Source organism: Notamacropus eugenii, chromosome 1 (genome assembly GCF_028372415.1).
Source record: "Notamacropus eugenii isolate mMacEug1 chromosome 1, mMacEug1.pri_v2, whole genome shotgun sequence".
NCBI classification, from domain to species: domain Eukaryota; kingdom Metazoa; phylum Chordata; class Mammalia; order Diprotodontia; family Macropodidae; genus Notamacropus; species Notamacropus eugenii.
This window is the reverse complement of record NC_092872.1, coordinates 449,707,528-449,733,437: the sequence shown is the minus strand read 5'-3', so window position 1 is coordinate 449,733,437 and position 25,910 is coordinate 449,707,528. Positions and strand designations below refer to the sequence as shown.

Below are 25,910 nucleotides of genomic sequence, written 5' to 3'. Positions count from 1 at the left end.
AGTTCTTCTGTCTTCCACAACCTCCATGATAGAGAATTGCTCTGTTCACTTCCCTCATATGTGGTAAGAATTTTTTCTGACCTTTCCACATCCCCTCTCCCATCACCATTTTGGAGATTTCTTTTGTTTCTTCATGATGGAGGGTTGTATTGTCCTCTCCCCCACTCCCATTCCCACTCCCACTCCCACCCCCACAACATGATGATAGAGAGTTGTTCTTGTCCTCCATGATGAAGAGTTGATCTCTCTCTCCTGACTCAGACCCTCTTTCTTGGTCCCCACCCCAACTTCTCAAGCAGAAGTACAAGATGCGTGTACAGGTTGGTTTATTTACAAATATACTGAAGTGTTGCTTTTTTCCATTTTCTTTTTTTTCTTTTTGTGGGGAGAAGCGAGAGGTTATGAGCTTGAGGGCCAGGAGGCCCAGACACTGTTACCCGGCTGGACTGGGAGGGCCGGGGATTGGAGTGGGAGAAGGAAGGGGAGATGGAGGGAGAGAGTGGCAAAAGGATGTTGTAAACTCTAATAAATAACTTAACAATGACGAGTTATTAAATAAAAATGTCAGCCTATGCACACCAGAGAGGGGGTTGGGGAGCAAGGCTTAAGGGTAGGGGGTTTGGGCAGTGAGATTCTGTACAAGTTAAACAACAGCGTCACCTCAGCTACAGGGTATACAGGAACACCTGAGACACAGAGACAGAAGGACAGAGGGAGATGGAACAGATGGATATACGGGAAAGAGAGAGAGTGACAGAGATGGAGACAGACACAGAAAAAAGAGACAGAGAAAGAGAAGAATAATGAGAGCCAAAGACAGGAAAGAGATGGGCACAGCTGCAGACCAGAGGCCAGAGCAAAGATAGTCTCTTAAAAATCAAAGTTTCCAAAGTCCTAAATAACTGTGAGTCCTTTGCAGTCACTATTTAACCCCATGTCTGTGTATGTGTGGTGTCTGTAGATGGGAATGGATGAGAGTTTGTGGTGATGTTTAAATATGTGCATGTGTGCTCATGAATGTGCTATGTATGTGTGAGAGTTCATGCCCTTCATAGCCCTTGGTGTTTCTGCCCTCTCATTCAGTTATTTCAGTGGCTACTCCTGTCTAGGAGGAATCTCAGACCCCCACCCCCAGTCAGCTCAGGAAGAAACTAGGCTGCTACCCTTTCTCTGGTCTGGCAGGAGTGGAAGGGGAAGTGGAGAGACTGAGTCTGGGCTGGAGAAAAAGAGGCAGAACTTTGTTGGTGGGAATGGTCAGGGAGGTATGGAGAAGTACCTTGGTCTGAGGGTCAGAGGCAGGTAAGGGGATGGTATGGCAAAACAAGAGGGCTCAAGCTCTCTTTAACTCCTGTTCCTCTTCCTCCCTAGGGGAAGGTTCTTCTGGGAATGGACATTGACCACCCTAATCCCCACAGGGCAGGACTCAGATGACCAGCTGTGAGCTAATGTACAAAGTAGATGCCCTAGGGCACCATCAGCTTTCTGGTGTTGTGGGTAGCAGATTCTAGTACCACCATCCAGACACAGGGTTTCTATATTGTCCTTGCTAAGGTCCTCTCATCTAGTTCTTAGACTCCTCCTATTAATGGTGAGACAAGAAGGAGGAAGAAATAGGAAGTGGCTTTTCCCACATATTTCCATGTCTGTACCAAAGTTCTTGAGATAGATAGAATGAGGCTAGGCCAGTAGACTCCACTCCCCCTGCTTCCCTGGTGTAGCTCAGCATCCACTCCTCAGAAGGCTCAGTGACTCCCACCACTCCTTGGTGCAAATTCCTGGCTCCAGTCAAGCTGATTTCCCCATTGTCACACACACTGGTCATGTTCATTTGTCTCTCAGCACTTCTCAGTTCCCTTTGCACCTCACTTGTCCTTGTTCTTCCTCCACTTTCAAGGCCTAATTTAATTCCCACCTCCCTGCCTACATGAAGTCTTTCCTGACCATTCACATCCTCCCCTATACAGTACTTAGTTTCTGCATTGCACAGTTCATCAAGGCTTTTGTCTTGAAATACTTGCAAATGGTTTCACAGAGGATGGTCTTGCTTTCCCAACTGGGTCATAGATCCGTAAGGGCAAAAATGATGCCCCATTCCCTGAAATACTGATGGAAATGCTTGGACCTATATTAGGTCCAATTACTAGTTCCAGTTACTAGCATAATTACTAGTGGAAAGGGCACTGGAGTTTGAGTCAGAAGACATGGATCTACTTACTACTGTCTAGGTATTTGACCTTTGGGAAATCCATCCTCTTGTTGTATTCAACATCTTCCTCTATAAAAGGACAATATTAAACTAGGAGACCTGAAGGGTCTCTTAGCCTAACAGCAATCTGATTCTCTCTTCCACAGGTCTATCCTCAGGGAGCAGGGCTGAGGCCCAGGCCTGGGCAAGAACAAGACTCAGAATAGGGAAAGATGTGACCCCAACTCCATAGCACATGGGTTCTGCCACCTCATTCTGGCTGAGGTCATTCTTTGGTTGTATCTCTCAGCAGACACTGAGGAAAGAGTGGGTTCCTAGCCTAAATGGGACTAGAACTAGGAATATGATGTAGTGGAAAGAGCATTTGGAGAAAGAGGACCTGGGCTTGGCTAATTACTACCTATGGGACCTCACCCAAATTGAACCCTTTAAGCCTGTTTGCTTATTTGTAACATGGGGGAATTGGACTAATTAACCTCTAGGGTCCCTTCCAGCTTTAAATGCTCTGATTTTAGGGAGATGCTTACAACAAGTGCCATACTGGTGTCTCTGCTGAGCTCCCCCAAAACCTAGCTTACATTCAAAAGATATATGAAAGTGACTCCAGACTCCAAGACAGATCTGATCTGACAAAGTCTGGAGGCAGGGCAAATAGTTAAAGAGGTTATGTTGCTTCATTTGGAGCCAGACTCTCAAGGCTGTGTTGGATTCCTGGCTGATTAGTATATGCCAAGGCAACTCTGTCCATGCCAAGGAAAGCATTGTGTCCCAGGTCTTTTGTCCCAAGCCCTTGGTATCTTCCTTTTCCGAATCACCAGATTTCTTCCTGAGTCTCTCCCTCCTTTCTTTCTGTCTTTTAGATCTGCCACCTCGTGACTTCTGCCACCATGTCCCAGGCCAGGGAAGTCATCCCTAGAGAAATGAGAAGCTCTTAAGAATATTTTGAAGACAAAACCAAAAATAATTCCGATGAAGGAGAAAAAAAGAAATGTCTAGAGACCAATGTGGATCATAGGAAGCTCATAAACTGTCTTACATCTTAAAAAACCCTGTATAGAAGACAGAATTAAGGAATTAAGGGACCTGTCATTTACCACCTAGGTGATTTTGGGCAAGTCCCTTTAACTATCTGGGTCTCAGTTTTCTAATTTGTAGAATGAGTGGGTTGGCCTCTATGTTCCCTTTCAATTATAGGATATACAAGATCTATGATCCTATAACTCTCAGAAGCAAGGACAGCTACCTGAGTATGAATACAAAAGAATAATACAGTTGGGTAAAAATAGGGTCACAAGCTTTAAAATCCCAAATGAGCTAAAACTGGTGATGAAAGCAAAGGACACAAAAGAAGGATGAGGGCTTTTTTAAAAAGCTTTGTTAGGAGCATGAAGATGATTCAGGATGGGATAGGATCCAAGTCTACTCAGGAAAGAATGGATGATAATGGACAACAAAGGGGGAACAGAGCTTACTTTACTGATTTTTTTTTTTCCTACCAAGAACAATAATCTAAGAAGAACGTGACAAAAATGGTTAGCAGGGAGCTGGAACTCAAGATGAGCAGGATGGTCAGAGAGTACCTGGCTAAAGAACAAAACTGCCAAAACAAATACTGTATAATAACAATGACCAAGCTTAGCAGCTCTAGAAAAACAGAAGAGCCAAATGTACCTCCTATCCTTAGGTGACCTGGGAGACTGGAAGGAAAGACACAAGCACTTATTAAGCACCTACTATGTGCCAGGAGCTGTGCTAAGTGTTTTACAAATACAGCCCTGAGAGACAGGCACTGTTATTATACCCATTTTACAGTGGAGGAACTGGAAGCAGACAGAGGTGAAGTGACTTGCCCAGGCTTACACAGCTAGTTACATATTTGAGGCTGGATTTGAACTCAGGTTGTCCAGATTCCAGGTTCAGAATTTGTGTATACTGTCAATAGATTGATAAATCAGTTCTACAGAACTGCTTTTTCCCTCTTTCTTTTTAATTCCTTGTTTTAAAGTCTAGTTTACTGTAAAGGGAATGGGAAGAGGTATATTCAAAAATGAAAGTGATTTAAAAACAAAGATACCACTAATTTTTTTAAGAGAGTATCTAACTGCTCTCCTTGGATTCTAGTTACAAGGCCCAGAAGACTTTCATTTGGGGTGCTGAAAGACCTGTAGGATAGAATTACTGAGTCACTGTTGGTGATTTTTAAAAGATCTGGGAAGACGAGAAAGCTATGCAAGCCTGGAGACAGGAAAATATTCTATTTTTTAAAGGGAAAAGGTTAGGATTTGTTAACTCTAGTGCAGTAGTATTAAATTTAATTGCTAGCAAAATTTAGAATATTTTATTAAAAGGTTGGTTTATGAGTCACTAGAAAGTAACCACCATGAGGGCAAGAACTGTTGGTCATTTTTTTTCCTCTTTGCATTCCCAGTGCTTAGCACAGTATACTATAGGTGCTTAATAAATGTTTGTTGAATTGAGTTTTTAGATAAGGAGTCTGCAGGGATTCGTTAAGAGTAGGCCATATCTGATTTACCTCATTTTCTTTTCTCTTTTTAATAGGATTAGTAGATGAGTGGGTTAGGGCAATGTCATAGTAACAGTGTTCCTGAATTTTCCCCAAAACCTTTGACAAAAGATTGGATGCCAGTACACCTCAGATTTTAAACTGGTTGAATGACAAAAGCCAGAGAATCATCATTAATGGATGTCCCTTTGAAGAGAGGTCCCTGGTGGAATACCCTTGAGCTCTGCGAACCAGTGATCTAAATGAATCAGTAGATGATCAAACTGGAAGCTGGCAGAGCTGGGAGGGAGAGGGGAGTATCCAAAAAAGACCTCGAAAAACCTAGAACACTGATCCAAATCTAATAAGATGAAGTTTAATAGAAATGTAAAGTTTCTTTTGGAGTTAAAAAGAAATCAACCTCCCAAGTGCAGCACAAGGAGAAGTGGTTCATTGGCTGTGTGTGTGTGTGTGTGTGTGTGTGTGTGTGTGTGTGTGTGTGTGTGTGTGTGTGTGTGTGTGTGTAAAAAGATTGCTGGGGTTTACTGGACTGCAATCTTGATATAAGTCAGTGACAGAGTAGACAACATGGCCAATTCCTCCTGACGCTGAATAAAAGAAGCCCAGTGTTGAAAAAAGAGGGAGGTCATAGCCCTCTGCTGTGGTCAGATTCCACATGGGTATTGTATCAGGTTCAGAACACCACATTTTAGGAGAGTCATTGACAAGCACATTCAAAGGATGGTGAACAGGATGCTGAGGGGACTGGAGATCGTGCCATGGAAAGATCCACTGAAGGAACAGGGGATTTTTAATCTGAAGATTTGGGAAAGGGGAGGGGAAAGTCGAGACAATAGCTATCTTCAAGTACTTCGAGTGCTCTCATTGGAAGAGGAATTAAATTCTCCTGTTTGGCAACAGAACTAGGAGCAGTGGGTGGAAATTACAAAAAGGAAAATGTAAAGAAAAATTTCCTAATAAGGAGGAGGTAGTGAAGTTCAGAAAGGAGTTGGACTAGATGTCCTTTGAAGTCCCTTCCAGTTCTGAGGTTCTGTGTCCCAGGTTTTTCCCTGTCCCCCAGGTTTCTTCCTGAAGAATGTGTCTCTTTCTTTGTCCTCCAAGCTGGCTCATTCTTCTGTGTCACTGTCTGGTAGTTTGCAGCCTGCGGTACCCAAGCCACAAGATGTACCTTTCCCTTTTCTAGCACTCCCTCCATGCCAGTCTGGAAGAATTCAGTGAAAAAAATGTGAATACTAGGTCACTGCCCGTTCCTCAGAGCTGTGGCTTGCACTTTCCCTTCCCTTCCTCCTCAGTCTCCTGACTCTGCCCCATCCATTCTGAGCTCCTCTTCTTAGATATCAGGCAGACAGGTAGAGGCTGATGGGAAGGAGACCTGTTTCAATCTCCTCATAAGCCCTTCTACTTGAAAAAGATCTTGGATTCCCCTCCCTGCTGTTTCTAAATTGAGTTTCTCCTTGCTGGACAAAGGTGGGCTGTGAGTGTGAGGTTATCACTCATGTCTTTGTAGCTCCCAGGGTCCTTCTCCACTGGGATATTCCTTCCTAGGGGCCAGGAACTTTATTTCACGTTTGTAAACTGAGGAAGTGGGGGCAGAGCTGTGAAAAAGGAGGAGATGTTGCAAGGAGAAGGGGAGGCAAAGAAAAAACTGTGCTCCTTTGGAGTGAGCCCTCCAGATCCTCCACCACCTATCCCCAATGACCTCAGGTAGCCTAAGTCTACCTCTCCTCCCACAGACCTCCCTCCAGCTTCCTGTCTTTTAACGCTGCCCATACACTGATAAGTCCCTGGGACACCACCACTCCTCCCGACTGTGGATTGAGGAAGGGGAGACAATGTGGTACAGGGTGTCAAGAATATCTGGACTTGAGGCCTACTGGGCCACTCACTCTCTATATGGTCAAATTCCTTCTCATCTCTGGGTCTCAGTTTCCTCCTTTGTAAAATGAAGTGGACTGGGCTATGACTCAGGTCCTTTTCAGCTCTAACATTCTAGACCTAGAGCAGAGGGGTGCCAGTGCCTAGGGGAACCAGTCCTCACACACAATGTCCCAGTAGCCTTCTGGAAGCAAGGCAGGGTTTTTCAAAGGTGAGGCTTTGTTGGGGGTAGGGGAGAGGAACGGGAAGGGGAGGGAAAGCACCTCTGAAATGCCCCTGCCGGGAACCTGCCCCATCTCCCATCTCTGTTCTGGCCCTAAAGGGGCAACTTTACAGGATACAGAGGCAGTGATGTCTTCAAATGGAAAGCCTGGAGGCCCAGACTTCTCTGACCCAGCATGCCAGCCTCTGCCCTGGCCAGGCCTGACCCTGGCAGGGGGAGGAAGAGAAGGAAGGAGAGATAAGAAACCAAGCCACGCGTCACAGATACGTTCACTTCTCACAGGCTAACTGGCAACTTGTCCACAATTAAGAGTTCTGGGGCATGCAGTGAGGGTGGGGCCTCTGCCAGGGAAGGGGGTTCTCTTGGGGGCAGGGCCTTTGCTGGGGGGCAGGGCCACAGCAGGTGTCGTTCATGAGGGGAGGGGTTTTAAAAAAATATATCGAATTTAAGCTTCCAAAAAAAGACCGGGAAGAGGAGGATGAGGACGACTGGGATGAGGAAGAGGAAGCCCTCCGGGAGAGGTCTGAGGCCAGAGGAGAGTGTTGGGGGGGAGGCAGAGGGGCAGGTGGCCAGTCTGTCCATGTGCCCTGCCTGGGGGCTCCTTTAAGGTGAGAGGTCTCTATCGGCCAGAAAAGCCCCTGGGCACAGGCTCCTCCATGCCCCTGTGCGGGACAGCCCAGCTGGGAGCCACAGAAAATGGGCTGGAAACTTCGGGAGCCACATGGGCTGGGCCAGCGGCTGCAGGAGCCACAGTGGCTGGGAGGGCTGGGCACCATATGGCTGTTGAGTCTGTCTCGGCAGCACGGCTGGCCTGCCCACCTCTTCTACCCTCCGGCCAGCCCTGGGGCTCCATTCTCTCTCAGGATGCGAAGTAGGAACTCTGCATGGAGTAGAGCCTGTCGATGGGGTTCCCTACTCGTGCCTGGAGGGAGCCCACGTCGGATGAGCCCAGGAAACAGTCGCTCAGACTCGTTAAGGAGGTATCACTGTCAATGTCGTGGAAAATGGAGTCGTTTCCTAAGGAGCAGACACTGGGTCAGAGTCCTGGACCTTGGCCCTAGGGACCCCTCCCCAGTAAGTATAGAACCACATGGGCCCCTGGCCACCCAACTGTGTAGAAGTGGAAAAGATTAGATGACCAGGGCCTGCCATCCCACAGGTTCCTGAACATGTGACATCTCTTCTACTGGTCCAGGGGCATCAGGAGACCTAGGAGAGGTCTCCATGTTCCTGTACATTCCCCAAGAGAAGTTCTGAGCCCTCCTCACACCCAGGTGAATCCCTTTTCTCTCTCTTATCTTCTTGTGACCTCTGGTACACCTGTGGTACTAAGAAATGAGCCCCTCCTGCCTCCCAACAAGGGTCCCTCCCAAGATTCCTCCAAAGTGCCAGGTTCAAGCCTCCAGCCCCAAAGAAGCCCCCAGAGCCTGATCCAGGGAAAGCCCATGCTACGGCACAGAATGGGGGAGGGGCAGTCCTGATTCTTTTACTGCTATCAGGAGAAGATGGACTAGTTCTGACTTATTTACTGCTGAAGTGGAGTGGCCTGGTTTGGGGTAGGGGTAAAGGGAGGGTGGGCTGGTCTCCCAGGTAACATATGAAGTATGATACTGGGGGTGGGGGAAGGACAGGGGTGGGTTAGGGATTCTTTTCCTAGGGAACCTGGTGGTAAGGCCAGAATCATGGGAAATTAAAGGAGGTGGGGCTAGGAGGCCCCAAGGCACTCAGAAACATGGGCCCTGGTGGGGGACCAGGATCCCAGGATATGGAGGACAGGGGACATGGGGCCTGGGACCTAATTGGGAGGGGCCGGGGTACCCTGGGGCCACAGGGCAGTGGGGCTGGTGGCTTACCATAGGGGTTCATGTGGTCACCTGGCATTTGAGGAGGCGTGAGGCCCTGCTGGAAAGGGTCACTGCTACCGTAGGTACTCTGTTCCATGGCGACAATGGGCTGTTGGGGGGGGGCCAGTGGTGTGTATGATGCCATCATTCCTTCCATTCGATTAGATAGGACCTCTGTAGGGACATGAGAAGGTCCTTCATTGTCTCCCCCTCCCCAGAACATATGCCCAGAGCTATACAAGAACCAGTAGGACCAGAGACAGTGAAACGCACTGTTAGCAAGAAAGCAGGGGAGAATACTAGGCAATGAAATAGATTATAAGCTCATTGAGGGCAGGTATATTTCACTTCTGTCTTCACATTCCCAGCATCCAGTATAAAGACTGACATATAATGAGAATTTATTATTTTTTTTATCGATTTTGATGAGATTCTGATTCTGGACCCTGTCTTGAGGGTTTGATTCAGGGAGAACAAAGATACCCCCATTTGTAGTCATTCTCATGAAGGCAGTCCAACATGCCTCTCACTTCTGGAGATACAGAACATTGCTTCAGCTCCTTTCCCAGAACTGTTTAACAATCTCAACCCTGGGGACACAGAATTTCAGAGGTGAAAGGCCTCTGAGAAGGTATCCATCAATCGAATCTCTTCCTAAACAAAAATGCCTTCTACATCATCTCTGACAAGGACCTATCTAGCCTTCGCTTGAAGATTTCCAAGATATGGAGGACTCATTGGCTCTCAAGGATCCTTTGGATAATTCTAGTTGGTAATTTTTCCTTATTTGGAGCCTAAGTCCATCTCTACAACTTCTGCCCACTGGCCCTAGTTCTGCTCTCTGGGACCAAGCAGGAGTCTAATCTCTCTTTCCTATGAAAGCCCTTCAGCTAACTGAAGATACCTATAATGTTCCTTATAAATCTTCTCTTCTTCAGGCAAAACATCTCCCATTAACTAATTCATAATGTGGTAGTCTCCAGTTCCCTAAACCTGTTTTGGACATGTTCTAGAACCTGAGGCCTCTAGGCTACATGTGACCCACTAGGTCCTCAAGTGTAGTCCTCTGACTGAATCCAAGCTTCACAGAACAAATCCCTTTAATAAAAAGGATTTGTTCTGTAAAACTTGGACTCCATCAAAAGATCACACCCACAAGCCTAGAAGGTCACATGTAGCCTCAAGGTTACAGGTCTCTGACCCCTGCTCTAGATGGTCAATGTCCTTTCTAAAATGTGACACCCAGCATGGAACACAATACTCCATATATGGCCTAACCGGGGCAGAAAACTTTCCTTTCCCTCCTTTTGGACATTACTAATTCCCCCCCCTGCCCCTCCCCCCATCTCTGCTAAGGCATCTATTAAAGGAGTTTTGTTAGCTGCTGAGTTACACTAATCAACTTATTAGTAAGTTTGCAATTCATTAAAACTCCCAGATCTTTTTCAAGGAAAATATTGACCCACTAGGCTTCCTCCACCCATCCTGTCCCATACTTAGGTAGTTGATTACTTGAACCCAAGGGTAGGATTTTACATTTATCCTGATTAAATTCACCTTATCAGATCTATCCTTCAAGTCTTCATAGTGCGGACATTCTACAGACCTCTGCTCTCCTCCCACCAGAGAACACCAAAACATCCATCCTAGCCTCAAGTCTGGATACCAGAGGAAGGAAAGGACAGAGCATCAGGTTTGAACCCTAAGGGTCTGGGTTCAAATTCTAGCTTTGCTACTTACTAGCTATGGGACCATGGCCAAGTTCTTTCCCTTCTCTGGGCCCCATTTTCTTCAAATATAAAATGGGAGAATGGTGTTAGATGGGATCATGGATACTCAGTCTGTTTTGTATGATCCCTCCTTTGACAATCTGATAAAGCTTATGGTCCCTCTTCTAATAGTGTTTTTAAATGCATAAAATACAATACATAGAATTATTTTAAAAAAATTATATTGAAATCATTTTAAAAATATTTTTTAAAACAAGTTCAGAAACCCTGAGTTAAGAGCTCCTGGATTACATGATTTCTAGCACTCCTTACAGCAGTAAGTCCTTAAATATTATGTTCACTTCTGAAGTCAGGGCTGGGTCTCAAACACCCTTAACACTTTAATAGGCAGATACTGCATACCCTATTCAGAAGCCTTACTTATCTTTTTAAGCTTCCTAATATTCTCAATGCATACCACATTTCTGGAGAGGTGCTGCTGAGCACACTCGAAGCTGGATAGAACTGACCTGCAATTTATCTTCTTGATTCTAGGGACTGTGGTTCAGAGAAACAGGGCCCTTGATAAATGCACACATTCTGATCATGTCGCCCCTCAGCCTCCGTTCTTTTTCCAATAGGAAAGGCCTTTGCTTGGCTTGACATGACCTTAAACCATGGTCCCTTTATCCCTGCAGCACCAAGAGACCACACACACACACACACACACACACACACAGTGTACACATACACACATACATATATACACACATACACACATATGTTCATACATACACACATATACACATGCACACACATACAACATACACACACACACCTTGCCCCAGCCGCTGTGAGTTCTGCTGCTCCTGCTGCTGCTGGTGCCTTCTTGCTAGCTTCTTCATCTGCACAAAAGGAAGACAGGCCATGTCAGGGGAGATGAAGCTGCCACCCAACTCCCCACTGGCCCTGGCTGCTGGTGGGGGGTAGCAGGTTGAACCAGAGGGGAGAAGTGGGAGGGGAGCTGAGAAGTAAAGATTAAATGGTCGATTACTCACCTTGGCTCTCTGGTTCTGGAACCACACCTGGACCACACGGACGCTGAGCCCTGTTTCAGCTGCAAGTGTCTCTCTGACCTGCTCAGGGAGAGAGGAAGCCCCAGTCAGCTCCCTCTATACCCCACCCCGAAGCTGTCTTTTACCTCCCAGAATGGCCCCAAGTTGACTCAGCCTCTCTCACTAGAAATAAACCTTCATCTGGAAAGAGCCAGAAAGAGATCTAGAAATATGGCCTCAGGAAGGCTTCCAGAAGTTGACTCCTCTTATCAAGTGGGATATTCCTCTAGTTGGAGGAGCGAATCTTCTGCCCTCTTGGAACAAACAAAACAAATCTAATACATCTTCCCCATAACAATCTTTCAAATATTTGAAGGCAGTGATCTTGTCTCCTCTTTTTTAGACTCCCAGATCCTTGCTCAGGGGGCATCTCGTCCATACCGCAGCATGAATCTTCTCTACAATATTCCTTACAGCCTCAGTCTGAAAACCTCTAAGCATGGAGGTTCCTATCTCAGGCAGTCTATTTTATTTTTGACTTGCCTAATTAAGGTCACACAACTGTTACGTGTGAGTCAGGATTCAAACCCAGGTCTCCTGACCTCATGTTCAGGACTGCCTCACCTTGATTACTTACAAAGAGAGAGCCGACTTCTAGGTTCCTTCAGCCCCAGGAACACAGGGATTCTTGGAGGGTCACTTGGAGAGGAGGGGACATTCTCCCAGGTCAGGATGGGAGGGAGTATGACCAGGAAGGAAGAGCAGAGGTATCTGAGAGGACTCACCTTTCGACAGGGCTTGGAGGAGACCTCAAAAGAGGCCTTGAATGCTCTCCTCTGCTGTGTGGTAAGAATGGTCCGGGGCCGCTTTGGCCTCCTAGGATCCTTTCCATCATCACTGCCTTTGCCCTGGCTGCCCTGGCCTTTGGCTGGCTTCACGTCACCATCCTCCTCATCACTTTTCACTGTGGACAACACATTGGACACATAGTTAGGAGCCTTTGAAGCCATCTAGGAGTAGGAAAAGACAGATCCAAGCAGAGGCCCATTCTAACAAGCCACCACAGTCCTAGATATAGCTTCAGAGTCAACTCCCTGGTCCATTGAGACCATGGCTCCAATTGGTCAATCTACTATTTGAGTTTATTTCTCTATCTGAGATGGGGAGTGGAAGAAAGTATTAATAACTCTAATTCCCATTTCTCCAGTGCCTCACAAAATACCCTTCTCACCACTGCATGGAAGAGAATAGCACAAAACATTATTATCTACATTTTACAGATGGGAAACTGAGACTCTGAGAGAGGAAATGGTTTGACCATGGTCATACAGTTATGATGCATCAGAGGCAGGACTTAAACTCAAGACTTAAACTCTTCCAACTACACTAGTTCATCATGGCCTCCCCTTACCTCCAAGGGCTAAGCCCAACCCCTCCCCACCCCCAATATCAGGGTCAGAGACCAAGATACCCAAAGGGAAGTCACAAGGGCTTCTGTAAAAACTCTAGAGGAGTAGATAACTGACAGGGAAGACACACATTCATATAGATATAAACATATAAATTCATTTGCACAAATAATGTCACTGTATCAAGAACCTGTGATTATGTCAGAAACTCTCCCCTCATAAGATCACGTTTTTATCTATCATCTATAACTTACTATCTCATAACACAATGTATATTCATACATCCATGTACATCCATCCATCCATGTACATCCATGTACATATCTATATTGTCATACATTTCTCACCTGGCTGCACAACTCTGGGACTTCTCTAAATTTGCCAGCCTGCCCCAGGAAGCTCCATTACTGGGAAAACCTCCTCATCCTGCAAGCTCTCATCTCCTTGCTACTCTACCTCCCCATTATCTTCTGCCTCTGATTGGAGGGGGAAGGTGAAAGCCCAGTTCAGGCATCTCCTCATTTCTCACCTGGTTAAACTATTTTGAGACTTCTTTAGTTGGCTTCTCCATCAAGATCCACCATTGGTTGGGTGCCATCTCCTCTCCCAACCCACCACTTGGAGCATTTTGGTGAGTTTTTCCCCCTATTAGTAAGCTCCTTGAGGGCAGGAACTGTCTTTCGTTTTTTCATATCTGTATCACACTGCCTGGAACATGTCATTGTAGTTATTGTGGTCATTTCAGTCATGTCCAACCCTTTGTGATCCCATTTAGGGTTTTCTTGGCAAAGATACTGGAATGGTTTGCCAATGCCTTCTCCAGCTCATTTGACAGATGAGGAAACTGAGGCAAATAGGGTTAAGGGACTTGTTCAGGGTCACATAGCTAGTGTCTGAGGCCAGATTTGAACTCAGGTCTTCCTAACTCCAGGCCCTGTGTGCTATCCACCTAAATGCCCCGCCTGGCACATAGTAGACGCTTAATAAATGTTTATTGACTGACTATCCCTCACTCATATATATATATATATATATGTATGTATATATATATACACACATGTAGATTTGAACACACATCAATACAGAAACCCACACATATATTCAAACACATAAATTTATAGCTGAAGACATCAGAGCAGGTTTCCATTAATCAATACATATTTATTAAGCACTTATCATGTGCCAGGCACTGTGCTAAACATTGTGTTTCATGAAGGAAGCGATATTTGAGTTGTGTATTGAAGGGATGATAGGACAGACAGAGATTTGGGGCAGAGAGAGAAATGTGGGCAAGGTCAAGGATGCCAGAAAATGAGGGGGACAACCAACAGTTCAATGTGCCTAGAGCAGAGAGTGTGTGGAGGCAAACAGTAGGAGGAGGGACTCATGGTTTAGGGGCAAATTATGACAGACTCTGAATTAAGGAATTTGCATTTTATTCTCTAATGGAAAGACAGCTGAACTAGGTCCTGAGTTCTGAATTCTGTCATCTACTACCTGTGTAACCATGGGCACATTTCTCTGGACCTCAGGCTCCTCATCTGTATAATGAGGAATCAGATGAGATGACCTCTCAGGTCTGTCCTAGCTTTAGATATCTGTGATCCTAATAGGGAATCATTGAATATATGTGAGCAGAAGAGAGCTGTGTTCAGGCCTTTACAATACGAAATACATCTGTAGGTGCATTGGAAGGAAGAGACTAGAGGTTAGGTTATCAGTTAGGAATAGACTGCAATAACTCAGATGAGAAGTGATGAGGGCCCGAACTAAGGTGGTAGCAGTGTGAGGTGATAGAAAGAGGCTCATACTGTGGTGGTAGAATTGACAAGACTTGACAGGGGTGGGGAAAAGGGATTGTAATGGAAGATCCCAGACTTTTGAGCTTGTATTAGTGATGCCCTCAACTGGAATAGGGAAGTTAACGTTTATTTTAGTATATGATGAGAGTGGAGAGCATCTCTGGAGCCAATTTCCAGTAGACAGAGATGTGGGAGTGGCTTAAAAGAAGAAAATGAAGAATATAGCTTGGTTTTGAAGGTGAGGGGGTGGGGCAGGGAATTGAAGTGAATTGAGAAATGTGGGACATCCTGGGCAAGAAACCCCTTTAAAATATATGTCCTTCATCCCTCCCCTCCCATCACATGCAATTAAGTTAATATTTATTAAACTTGCTTGGCACTGGGATACAAAAACAAAACGATAATTCTTGCCTCAAGGATTATGCATTCTCTTGGGGGTTGGGGTGATAGCAAGGGACACTCAGCTGCAATATCAATTGCATTCCAGGCACAGCCTGTGCAAAAGTATTGAGATGGGAAATGGAATACTGAGTTAGGAAATATTGAGGCCAGTTTAAATGCAACACAGAATGTGTGAAGGAGAATAATAGGAAATGATCTGGAAAGGGAAGCAGGAGCCAGACTGTGGAAAGCTTTAGGTATGAAGTTGAAGAGTTTATATTTTGTACTAGAAGTAGTAGGGAACCACTAAAGACTTTTGAATAGATCACTGACATGTTCTGCCCATATCTTAGAAAGTTATTTTGTCAGCTGTGTGAGAAAGGAGTGAAAGAGGCAGAGAGACCAGTTAGGAGGCTGTCACAATATTTCAGGCAGGAGGTGATAAGGGGCTAAGCTAGGGTAGTGTCGGTGTAAGTGAGAGGAGACAATGCCAGGGGTAGAATGATTGAGACTTGACAAATGACTGACAGATACAGAAACCTGTGCTCCTTCATGGGGGAAAATAGAGAGATGAAAGACTGTTCTTACCCATGTGGAGTCCATAGTCTAGAAGAAGGATGTTCATACACATGCACATGTGACATGGACACAGATAATGTATGTTCTTTCCAAATCATGGTTTAGTTAATAGAAGACTAGACTCAGTGTCAGAAAATATGAGTTTGAGTCTTGGCTCCAACACTTCCTGGCTGAATGACCGCTGACAAGTCATAAAGCTCTCTCTGAAGCTCCTGTAAAGCAAAGGCCTGCCTACCTCACAAGGCTGTTGGGAGGGAAGTGCTGTGAAAACCTTAAGGAGAGACAACCTGTTCTTGATCATCTATGGTGTTTTATATATATACATATATGTGTGTCTGTATATGTACATGTATGTATGTATATGTGTATATGTATGTATGTGTGTATATATTTATATATATGTATATGTGTGTGTGTGTATATGTGTGTGTGTGTGCATGTGTGTGTGCGTGTGTGTGTGTGTGTATAATAGCCTTTAAGGAGCATAGAACCTAGACTTTGGAGGGTAGAGAAGGGAAAGAAGGGCTGGATATTAGAATCAGCACATCTGCTTCCTGGGTTCCTTCTGGGGGCTAGCAGTAGTAAAGGTCTGTCCTGATCAGGTTCCGGAGGCAGGGATTAATATGATCAATATGATAATGCTCATTTACATTTATGTAGCACTTAACAATCTATAAAGTGCTTCACATCCATGACCTCGCTTGATCTTCACAACAACTCTGGGAGGTTAGCAGGGCAAAGTTATTAACCCAATTTTACAGAGGAAACCAAAGTTCAAGAAGCTTAAGCTCCTTAACTGAAGTCATACAGATAGTAAACAGTAGATCTGAGACTAGACTTAGGTCTTAGTTTTCACTAGACAATGACCTTAGGGGTCTTATGGGTAGCTAGGTGATGAAATGGATAGAGCACCAGGTCTGGAGTCAGAAAGACTCAACACTGTGAGTTCAGATCTGGCCTCAGACACTTACTAGCTGTGTGACCTGGGCAAGTCACTTAACCCTATTGTCCTCAGTTTCCTCATCTGTAAAATAAGTTGGAGAGGGAAATGGCAAACCACTCCAGTATCTTTGCTAAGGAAACACCAAATGGAGTCACAAAGAGTCCGATGGTACTGAAAAACAACGATAAAATAGTCAAATAGTCTGACTTATTTTACAGATGAGAAGACTCAAGTCCAGAGAAATAACCCACCTAAGTAAGTCATCAGGCTGAGTCTTGGGTCAATACTCTTGCTCTTTTGAGTAGATATGTTAGAGAGAAACATATGCCCAGGCAGCTTCTGCTCCCCTCCCCCTTTTTACATATAGAATTGATCTCTTTGAGAGATGGCTCAGAATGTCTCCTATTTCCTATTCTTAACCTGTCCACATATGAACCTTTGATGTTAGTAGAGAGGAGCCTTCTTTCTGCAACCTGGCACATTACAACCATCAACTGATTTAAATCAAAGCTGCAGGTCTACCTCTCTCAGGAAGTCTTAGATTAGCCCTCCCTCTGGTCACTCCTTTACATGCTCTTAGCTCCTGGAAAACTAAGCTGGCCAGCGTGTCTCACACTGCTCCATACTTCCCTTCGTTCAGTTCTGTCATTCTCCTTCTATTGTACGTGTGTGTCCCCTCCACAGGCCTCAGACTCTCAGGGTGGTAGGCTTCCACAGGGCCTCTTATCCAATGCCCCTTCAGTACCCCTCCTCCCAACTGATACAAGTTCCCTCTACTGTGCCACTGAAATGAAATTTAAAGATCTTTGTTGACAGGAAACTCACTACCACACAATAAAATCAGTTTTAATGTCAGAGAGCTTTTGTTATAAGAATGTTCTTAATGTGAAATGAAATCGTTCTCCTTATAAAGGAGCTAATCTCCTTGACTCTCTCAAAAAATACTTAAAATCATGTTTCTCCTACATTTTTCCTTACCTAGGCAAACATTCCCAGTTCTTTCAACCAGTGGAGAGGCTGGAGCAACCATATCCTGACTGCTGCATCAGTTTGTCACTGCTCTTCCAAAAATGCATTGCCCCCAAATGGACACAGATCCATTTGATCTGACCAAGGCAGAAGTCAGGGGAACTAGCCTTACAGTGAGTTGTCCTGAGAGGCAGTCAGCTTTCTGCTGCTCTGTGGCCAATGACAGGTCCCTGAATGGTTGGGCCTCTAACCAAAAGAGAGGGAAGTCCTTTTTCTCCCAAGCCCATCATTAGCTCACCAGTAGGTATGGAATTGGAGAAGGAAATGGCAAACCAGAACAGTATCTTTGCCAAGAAAACCTCATGGACAGTATTGATGTGCTATGGTCCACAGGGTCAGAGTCAGATTAAAATGACTCAACAACAATAAGGAATTAACTACTGGACCACAGAGCCTGGTGTGCTATATTGAGAGAATGTTACCCTCCTATGGTACTATGAGGTCATGAGAGTGAGGAATCTGACAATGGGTTTTTCAGGGAGAACAAGTCTGTTATATCATGGAAGGCAGGTCCTAGTGATTTGAAGGGGGTAGGTAGGCTTGTGCTTCCTGACTCAGAGTAGCTCTCCTAGGAATGTGGCCTATGAACAGACTGAGTCATTGGGTTTGAGAGTCATGGAGGACCATAGGTTGGTAGGCCTGTCCTCCCTCCTACCAAGACTGACCCTCTCTCTGCCCCTTGATCCTCTCCACCCCCACCAGCCCACGGCTCTTCCCAGAGGTAGGAGGCTAGGGACTCACCAGAGTCTGACTCATCCGGGCTCACAGAGCTGAGCAAGTCTTTCTCTTTCTCGTAGTCACTCTTGCAGAGTAGCTGGCCCTCCTTGAGCACAAATTCATCGCCTTTCCGAAGCTGCCTCTCACACACGCAGCAGCAGAAGCAGCTGAGGTGGTACACACATTCAAGGGCCCGCATCACGAACTCTGTAGGTGCAATCTTCTCCATGCAGCCGCTACACTTGGCTGCAAAAAGTCTGTTGGGGGGTAGGGGGGATAGGAAGGCTTCAGACACAGGGTGGATCTCTCCACCCTGTTAAGTGGGACAGAGCCCTTGGCTGTAGTGGTTGCTAAGGGACCAAAGTGGGTCTGCTCATTTGGCCCCCTCCCTCAAACCCTACCCCTACAGAGGTCACCCCTTAATATACACTGGAACCTTGATCTATGCTTCCTATAATAGGAACCTCATTTCCTCAAATGAAAAAATATTTATAAAGTACTTAATAGAGTGCCTGGCACATAGTAGGTAGGTAATAAATATTCAGATAGCTATATATACATATATATGGTATATATTATATACATACATATAAAGATATATATATATATATATGAGGAGCTGTCCCATGGTCTTCTTGGGTACTTAATACAGTGCCCAGCACACAGTAGGTATGTAATCATTGCTCATTCCCTTCCTCTTCCTTCTACTCTGTGAAGAAAGGGAGCTATATATATAATTAGGTAGATAGATAGATAGATGATAGATAGATAGATAGATAGATAGATAGATAGATAGATAGATAGATAGATAGATGAGAAGTGTGCCCCATGGGCTTCTTGGGTCCTGATCCAAGGTAGGAGGGCCTTTGTTCCCTGAGCTCTGGCCTTCTCACCTATTATTCGAGTTGGAAGTGACTTTAGAGATTATCTAATCCAAACTCCTCATTTAACAGGTGAGGAAACTGAGGCCCAAGGATGGGAATGGACTGTCCAAAATTACTTCTCTAGGAAGCAGGGTTTGGCCAGGATTGGAACCCAGGTCTTCTGGCTCTCATTCAATTGTTCTGTTCACTAGGTAGTGGGACCCAGGGAGGCCCCTAGAGACTTGCCTCAGGGTCACTTCGAGCTGAGAGACAAGTGAGAAGAATTCCCTGCCACCTAAAACCTCTGAAGCACTAGGAGTGGGTAGATTGCCCTGCCTTAGCTTCATGTAGAAGCTAAGAAGATTGATGGAAGAAAGGACATGGAAGAAAACAGCCAGGACACTAGAGGCCCATAAAGAAGCTGCTGGTGCCTCCTCCTTCCTAGAGAAGAGATGTGAAACTACTGGGGAAGGATGGTGCATACACTGGCAGGTGCAGTTATTATGAAGAGTCATTTTCTTCGCAAGGGGGAAGACGTGTCAAATTTTGAAGACAAGAGGGAGGAAAGATTTCTGAAAATGACTGTGCTATAAAAACAAAAGGCATCAACAAAGTTTATTTTTTTCTGCTTATTGCAAATTTATTTGGAAACTGTTTCATTACAAGAGTGGGACAGGGATTCACAGACCTGGCCCAAGGCTAGGGGAACCCCTCAGCCCAGGGTGTGAAAAGCCTTCCCTTTCACCCACATATGTCATGATACAATGGATAGAGCACTGAGCCTGGAGTTAGGAAGACTTGAGTTCAAATGTGGCCTCAGACACTTACAAGCTGTGTGACCTTGGGCAAGTCACTTAACATCTCTCTGACTCAGTTTCTTCTACTGTAAAATAGGGATAATAATAGCACCTACTCCCAGGGTTGTTGTGAAGGTTAAGGTAATTTTGTAAAGCATTTAGCACAGTGCCTGTTACATAGTAGTAATTTGATAGGCAATCAGTCAAGAAACATTTATTAAACACCTTCTTTATCCAAGCTCTGTACTAACTGATGGGGATATAAAGAGACAAAAAGCCCTAAAGGAGTTCACTGTCTAATGGAGGGGATGACATGCAAACAAAGATATACAAAATAAGCTCTATACAGGATAACAGGAAATAATTAAAAGAAGGAAAGCACTGGAATTAGGAAGGGTTAGGGAAGGCTCCCTGTAGGAGGTAGGCCTTTAGTTGGGACTTAAAGGAAGTCAAGTAGTTCAGTAGTCTGAGTGGAGAAGAGACACTATTTCAGACATGAGGAACAAACAGCCAGGGATAACTCAGAAAGCTGAGAGGTAAGAGAGTCTTGTTTGTGGAGCAATCAGGAAGCCAGTGTCACTGGATGGAGAAATATGTACTGGGGAGTAAGGTATAAGAAGACAGGAAAGATAGGAGAGGGGCTTTGAATGCCAAAATAGCATTTTGTATTTGCTCTTGGAGGCAATAGGGAGTCACTGAAGTTATATTGAGTGGGAGTGAGGGGGTATGACATGATCACTTTAGTGACTGAATGGAGGATGAATTGGAATGGGGAGAGACTTGAGGCAGTCAGACCCACTAACAGGCTATGGTAATAATGCAGGCATCAAGTAATAAGGGCCTGCACTAGAGTGGGGGGGTAGGGTCAGAGGAGAGAAGGGGGTATAATTAAGAGATGCTGAAAAGGTGAAATCAGCAGTCCTGGCAACGGCTTGGATTTGATGGTGGGGGGTGGGGGTGCTGAGAGATAAGTTGTGAGCCTGAGGGACTGAGAGGATGGTGTTGCCCTCTACAGTAATAGGAAGGGGAAGGGAAGGGTTTAGAGGGAAAGATAAGAAGTTCAGTTTTGCATTTTTTGAGTTCAAAATGTCTACTGGACATCTAGTTCTAGATATCTGAAAGGATATTGGAGATGTGAGACCAGAGATCAGCAGAGATGTTAGGGCAGATCTCAAAATCATCAGCATATAAATAGTAATTAAATTCATGCTCGCTGATGAGACCACCAAGTGAAGAAATATAGAGGGAGAGAAAAGACAGCCACCCAAAAGAGAATCCTCTGGGACACCTATCCTTTGAGAGCATGACTTGTACGAGGATTCATCCAAGGACATTGAGAAGGGATAGTCAGATACGTAAGCAGAGAATGAAGAGAGAGTGATGCTCTGAAAACCTAGAGAAAAGAGACCATCAAGGAGAGTGAGATCAATAGTGTCAAAGGTTGCAGAGAGGTCAAGAAGAAAGAATATTGAGAAAAGGCCATTAGGGTTGTCAATTAAGAGATAATTGGTAACTTTGGAGAGAGTAATTTCAGTGAAATGATGGTCAGAAACCAGATCAGGAAATGAGTGAGAGGAGAGAAAGTGGAGGCACCTATTAAAATGTGGACTTTTCAAAGAGTAGCCACAAGGCAGCGGAGATATAAGCCATGGAAGGATCAAATGAGGGGTTTTTTTCAGGATGGGGGAGACAAAGGCATGTTTGTAAGCACTAGGGAAGGAGCCAGTAGATAGGGAGATATATGATAGAATGAGGATTACAGAGGGGCCAATCTGTTGGAAGAGACAGGATGGAATGAGATCACTTGTGCAGGGAGAGATATTAGTCTTGGTAAGGAATAAGGCCACCTCATCATGTGAGATGGGTGAAAGAAGGGATAGTGGCAAAAGAGCGAATGCTGAGTAATGAGGAAGAGGGGAGCAGGGGGAGCTCACAATGAATAACCTCAATTTTTTCTGTAAAATATGAGACAAGGTTCTCAGCTGAGAAAGTAAAAGGAGGGGAAATTATGGCAAGTTTGAGGAGGAATGGCAGTGAATTGATAAATGTGAGGTAGAAGCAGCAGTGAGGGCTCAGGTGAGGTTGTGGAACACAAATTTGGAGTGGGCTCAGTCCGAATGGTTGTGTGGGACATGGAGATAACTGGCATCTTCATTTAGCAGCACATGTGTTTAGGAGCAAAGGTAGCTAATGGTAGGAGGGATCTAAGGCTGAAACTTAGCAGGGTGTAATCAGTGGTATGAGAAGAAAGCCAGGAACTCAAGAGAGGAGAACAGTGTAGAGCTGAACTGGTTTACCAAAGAGTCAAGACAGGGAAAATGGGAGAAAATGGCCAGTAGAGAAGAGATGGCCTAGGAGAGAACTGAAGTATCAAGAGATTTAAGAGCAGGGTGTCATGAACGAATAGGGCTTGGCGATGAAAGGCAGAGGGAGAGGTGGGAAACCAATAAGTTATGGTCAAACAAGGAGATTTCAGAATTCTTCAACATGGAAGTGGTGCATTTGTGGGTGATGGCAAGATCAAGGGTATGATCTTTGTGTTTGGCTGAAGTGGGGTGGAAGCGGAGCTCATGGGAAGTGAATGGGTTGAGAAACTGGGTGTTGAGAAACTGGGTATTGAGGGTGTTTGAGGAAGAGTCAATAAGTAGGTTGAAGTCCTCTAGAAAGAAGGCAAGAGTTCGGGAGGACAGAAAAATTTTGAGCCAAGTATGGACTTGTTGAGGATGAAAGGGAAATGACCTGGAGGTTTGTAAACAACAGCTACCAGGATGTTTAATGGGCAGTAGATATGAATAGCATGAACCTCAAAGAAAGAAGGGGTAGTGAGTGATAGCAGTAAGTGGAGAACCTGGAAGTGGCAGTGGGGAACAAAAGGTATTCTAACTGCCCTCCCTCAACCAATGAAAAGAGGGGAATCAATGAAGGTGCAACTGGAACGCATGGCCAGGGAGGCTGTATATTTGAGGAGGGGAGAGCCAGGTTTCAATGATTGCTAGAAAATGGTCCAATGAGTGTCTCTGAGCTCCCTGCGATGGATATCATCCTGTCCTAAGGGGTGACATCTGGCATTGACTTTGACACCCAGTGACTAACTGCCACCCCAGAACAGTTATCTCCATGTCCCTTGCCCTGACCCTGGCCCAGGCTTCTGAAGAGTGCCCAGCTCTCTTCACTGGCTGGCTTTAATAGCGGTTTGTTTGGACATCAGCTTCTTCTCATCCTGTGCCTGCCTCCTGCTGCCAAAGGGCCCTCTGCTTCCGCTTCTTTGTGGGCAAACAGTTTGTAATTGCTTTATTACAACTAATTTATTACGAGCTGGAAGCACCCAAGCTGTCTCAGAGAAATTTGCTGTTTGAGTTAAGTTCGGTTCAAGGGATTTGCTCAACAGGCTGGCTCTAAGAAGAGCAGACCTGGTCCCAGTGGGTTTGTTTGCTGAAGGCTTGTCTCGGGGCAGACAGCAAGAGGGCAGGTACCCTGCTTAAAGCGTGCTGGGTGACAGATACTGCTTGTTTGCCAACTGGCCCTTGGAAAATCTTTAGCCTTGCCCTATCCTGGCCAGCTTTCAGTCATGGGGCAGGTGCCTTAACCACCTCCTTTCCCTAAGGTAGCCTGTTCCCGAGTTACTGTGGGGCTATTTCTAGGGGTTATCAGCACCTCCTATGCAGAGGGAGGGAGGAGCAGAAGATGGAGAGATACAGAGACAAAGCTGGACCAATGCAGGGAAGGCAGGCAGGCAGCAATCATTTTCTCCAAAGGAAAAGTAGGCTTTCCTATCTCTTGGAGCTTGGGAGAGAAAGTCTCTACACACATACATACACACACACAAACGCGCATGCACGCGTGCACACACACACACACACACACACACACACACACACACACACACACACCCCTCCCTGTCCAGAAAGCTTGAGTTTCTAGTCTTCAGCAAAGCTAGCCTTTTTCTACCAACTGGGGCTTCCAGCTGCCATGCCCACGTAGAATTTGGGCAGAATGCTTGTGTGGAGTCAGTGATGAGGCTTAGGGTTATATATGGTAGCATGTGTTGGTACCTTAGTGCATAACTATACTTCTATCTATGAATATGCATGTATGTATATATTTGTGTGTCCACATGTGCTTCTGTACTTATAGAAACATATATGTGCACTGCACACTATGTTTTTGAGTGTCATGTGCCATGCATTCATGCATGTGTGTGCCTATATGTATCTATGTGTATTTATTCATGCATGTGTGTATGCCTATCTCTCTCTATGTGTGTATATATTTGTATGTGCAAGACACACACAGAGGTGTGTCTATATCCATTCATATATCTGTGTAAATGTGCTTTTCTGTGTCATTGTGTGACTATGTGGGGCAGTAGGGCTGGGGGCTGCTCACCTGAACTAAGAGTAGCTTGGGACTCAAAGGGGCCTAGGATACCCCTGGGGAGGAAGAGACAGGGTGGTTTCAGAGAAAGCCAATTATATAAGTAGATGCCCACCATATTCTCTGGGGTCCTCCCCCTAAGTAGCAATAGTGAATGTTAAAACCTCAAGGACAGATGCAGGGAGAAGAAAGATTTATCAAATTCAAAGGAGGTCCAATACTACAGAAAGCTCAGCTCAAGGTGTAGACCTAAATGAAGCTCAGAGGCTGGGGAGGATTAAAAATTTAAAGAAGAAAGGGACCATGGAGATTATCTGGTCCAACTCCCTTATTTTACAGATGAGGAAACTGAGGCCCAGAGAAGATGAAGTGACTTGTGCCCATGGTTGCACTGCTAAGAAGTGTCAGAGTCAGGATTAGAACCTTGGTCTCCTAATTGTAAATCCAGGGCTCTTCCTTGACTTAGCAAGGGGTTGAGTGAGAGTTCAGAGTATCTAATGTAACAGAGAAGTGGGTCCCCACCTTGCAGAGTCTTGAAACCCAGGGACCAGGGAGGCAACTCATGATTCCTGCTGGACACCAGCCTTGACTAGTTGGTGTGAGAAATCAGCCCTGAACTTGAAATACCCATCTCTGTTCTTGGAAATAATACCATTTCTAAGAATACAGGCCAGGGAATATGCATAGTACGGGTTTGAAATCAGAAGATCTTGGAATGAATCCTGGTTTTGATGCTACCCATATGACCTTAGGTAAGTCACTTCTCTTCCTTTGAGTCTGAGTTTCTTCCTCTGTCAAACAAAGGGGACTGAACTAGATGATCTCGGAGGTCTCTTCCCGCTCTAACAATCTATCCCAAGCTCCCTTCCGGCTGTAAGACTTATACAACTATAACACAGTGAAAGCTGGCTGGTGCTGGAATCTCCCAGGCTGTGGCTAGGCTGTGGGATCCCACCCCTCCATCCCTCCCCCACCTTTCCTGCCCCCCCTTCACCTGACCACTCTGCTCCCCATCTTTTATCACTGTCACATGTCTGTGTTTTTACAGCCGCTCTTCCTCACCACATTTTGATGGAAAAATTTATGAAGAATCAAATTATTGCTGCTAGGAGAGAATTAAAACAATTTTTCATTTACCAAGTCCCTGGCACTGCTCGGCGGTGCGCCACCTTTGGGAACGCCATCGCTCTTCCCTCCCCGCTCCCATCCCTCTTTATGGCCCCGCAATTGTGCGGCACAGATTACGGCTGTAATTTTCCCCTAATCTGTTCTGGAGCCCAGAAACTGTCATCAAAGTGAAGCGCTCCAATGGCATTCATAATGGCAAGGTCGTAATTTGAGCCAGAGCTGTGTGGCTGGGCTCGAGGTGGTAATGGGGCCAGGGGTGAGGCACTGGTAGCCATGGACCCGGGTGCCCTCCCTCAGTAGGCAGGAATGCAAAGGATATGTCTGCCAAGGATACAGTGTATGTATTTGCCTAGAGGGGTGACAAAACTGGGGACAAAGGCGTCCTAACCCTGGGGAAGCTGTCACCTAGGATGTCTGAAGGGAGTGGGGTCAAGGAATAGGGCCATGAAAGA

The 25,910-nt window shown here is 45.4% G+C and overlaps 1 protein-coding gene and 1 long non-coding RNA gene across 4 annotated transcripts in view; one reads left to right on the top strand and one right to left on the bottom strand.

Moving 5' to 3' along the window:
• Window positions 1–309: 309 nt before the first annotated feature.
• LMX1B (LIM homeobox transcription factor 1 beta) overlaps window positions 310–25,910 on the bottom strand; it is a 177,836-nt gene continuing 152,235 nt past the window's right edge. The window contains exons 3-8 of one of the 2 annotated variants that reach the window (XM_072631945.1): window positions 18,321–18,553; window positions 12,222–12,400; window positions 11,440–11,517; window positions 11,220–11,286; window positions 8,682–8,846; window positions 310–7,845 (exon numbers count right to left, since the gene is read on the bottom strand). In XM_072631945.1, coding sequence (XP_072488046.1) covers window positions 7,688–7,845; window positions 8,682–8,846; window positions 11,220–11,286; window positions 11,440–11,517; window positions 12,222–12,400; window positions 18,321–18,553 — 880 coding nt within the window. In that variant the 3' untranslated portion in view covers window positions 310–7,687. The remainder of the gene's footprint in view (window positions 7,846–8,681; window positions 8,847–11,219; window positions 11,287–11,439; window positions 11,518–12,221; window positions 12,401–18,320; window positions 18,554–25,910) is intronic. The other variant, XM_072631946.1, reaches the window with a different exon arrangement.
• LOC140519169 (uncharacterized) lies at window positions 18,082–19,762 on the top strand. Of its 2 annotated transcripts, none has more exons than XR_011972115.1 (3): window positions 18,082–18,208; window positions 18,377–18,509; window positions 19,376–19,762. It is a non-coding gene; the product is annotated as an uncharacterized lncRNA (long non-coding RNA). The 2 variants fall into 2 exon arrangements; XR_011972114.1 differs by having other exon boundaries at window positions 18,082–18,300.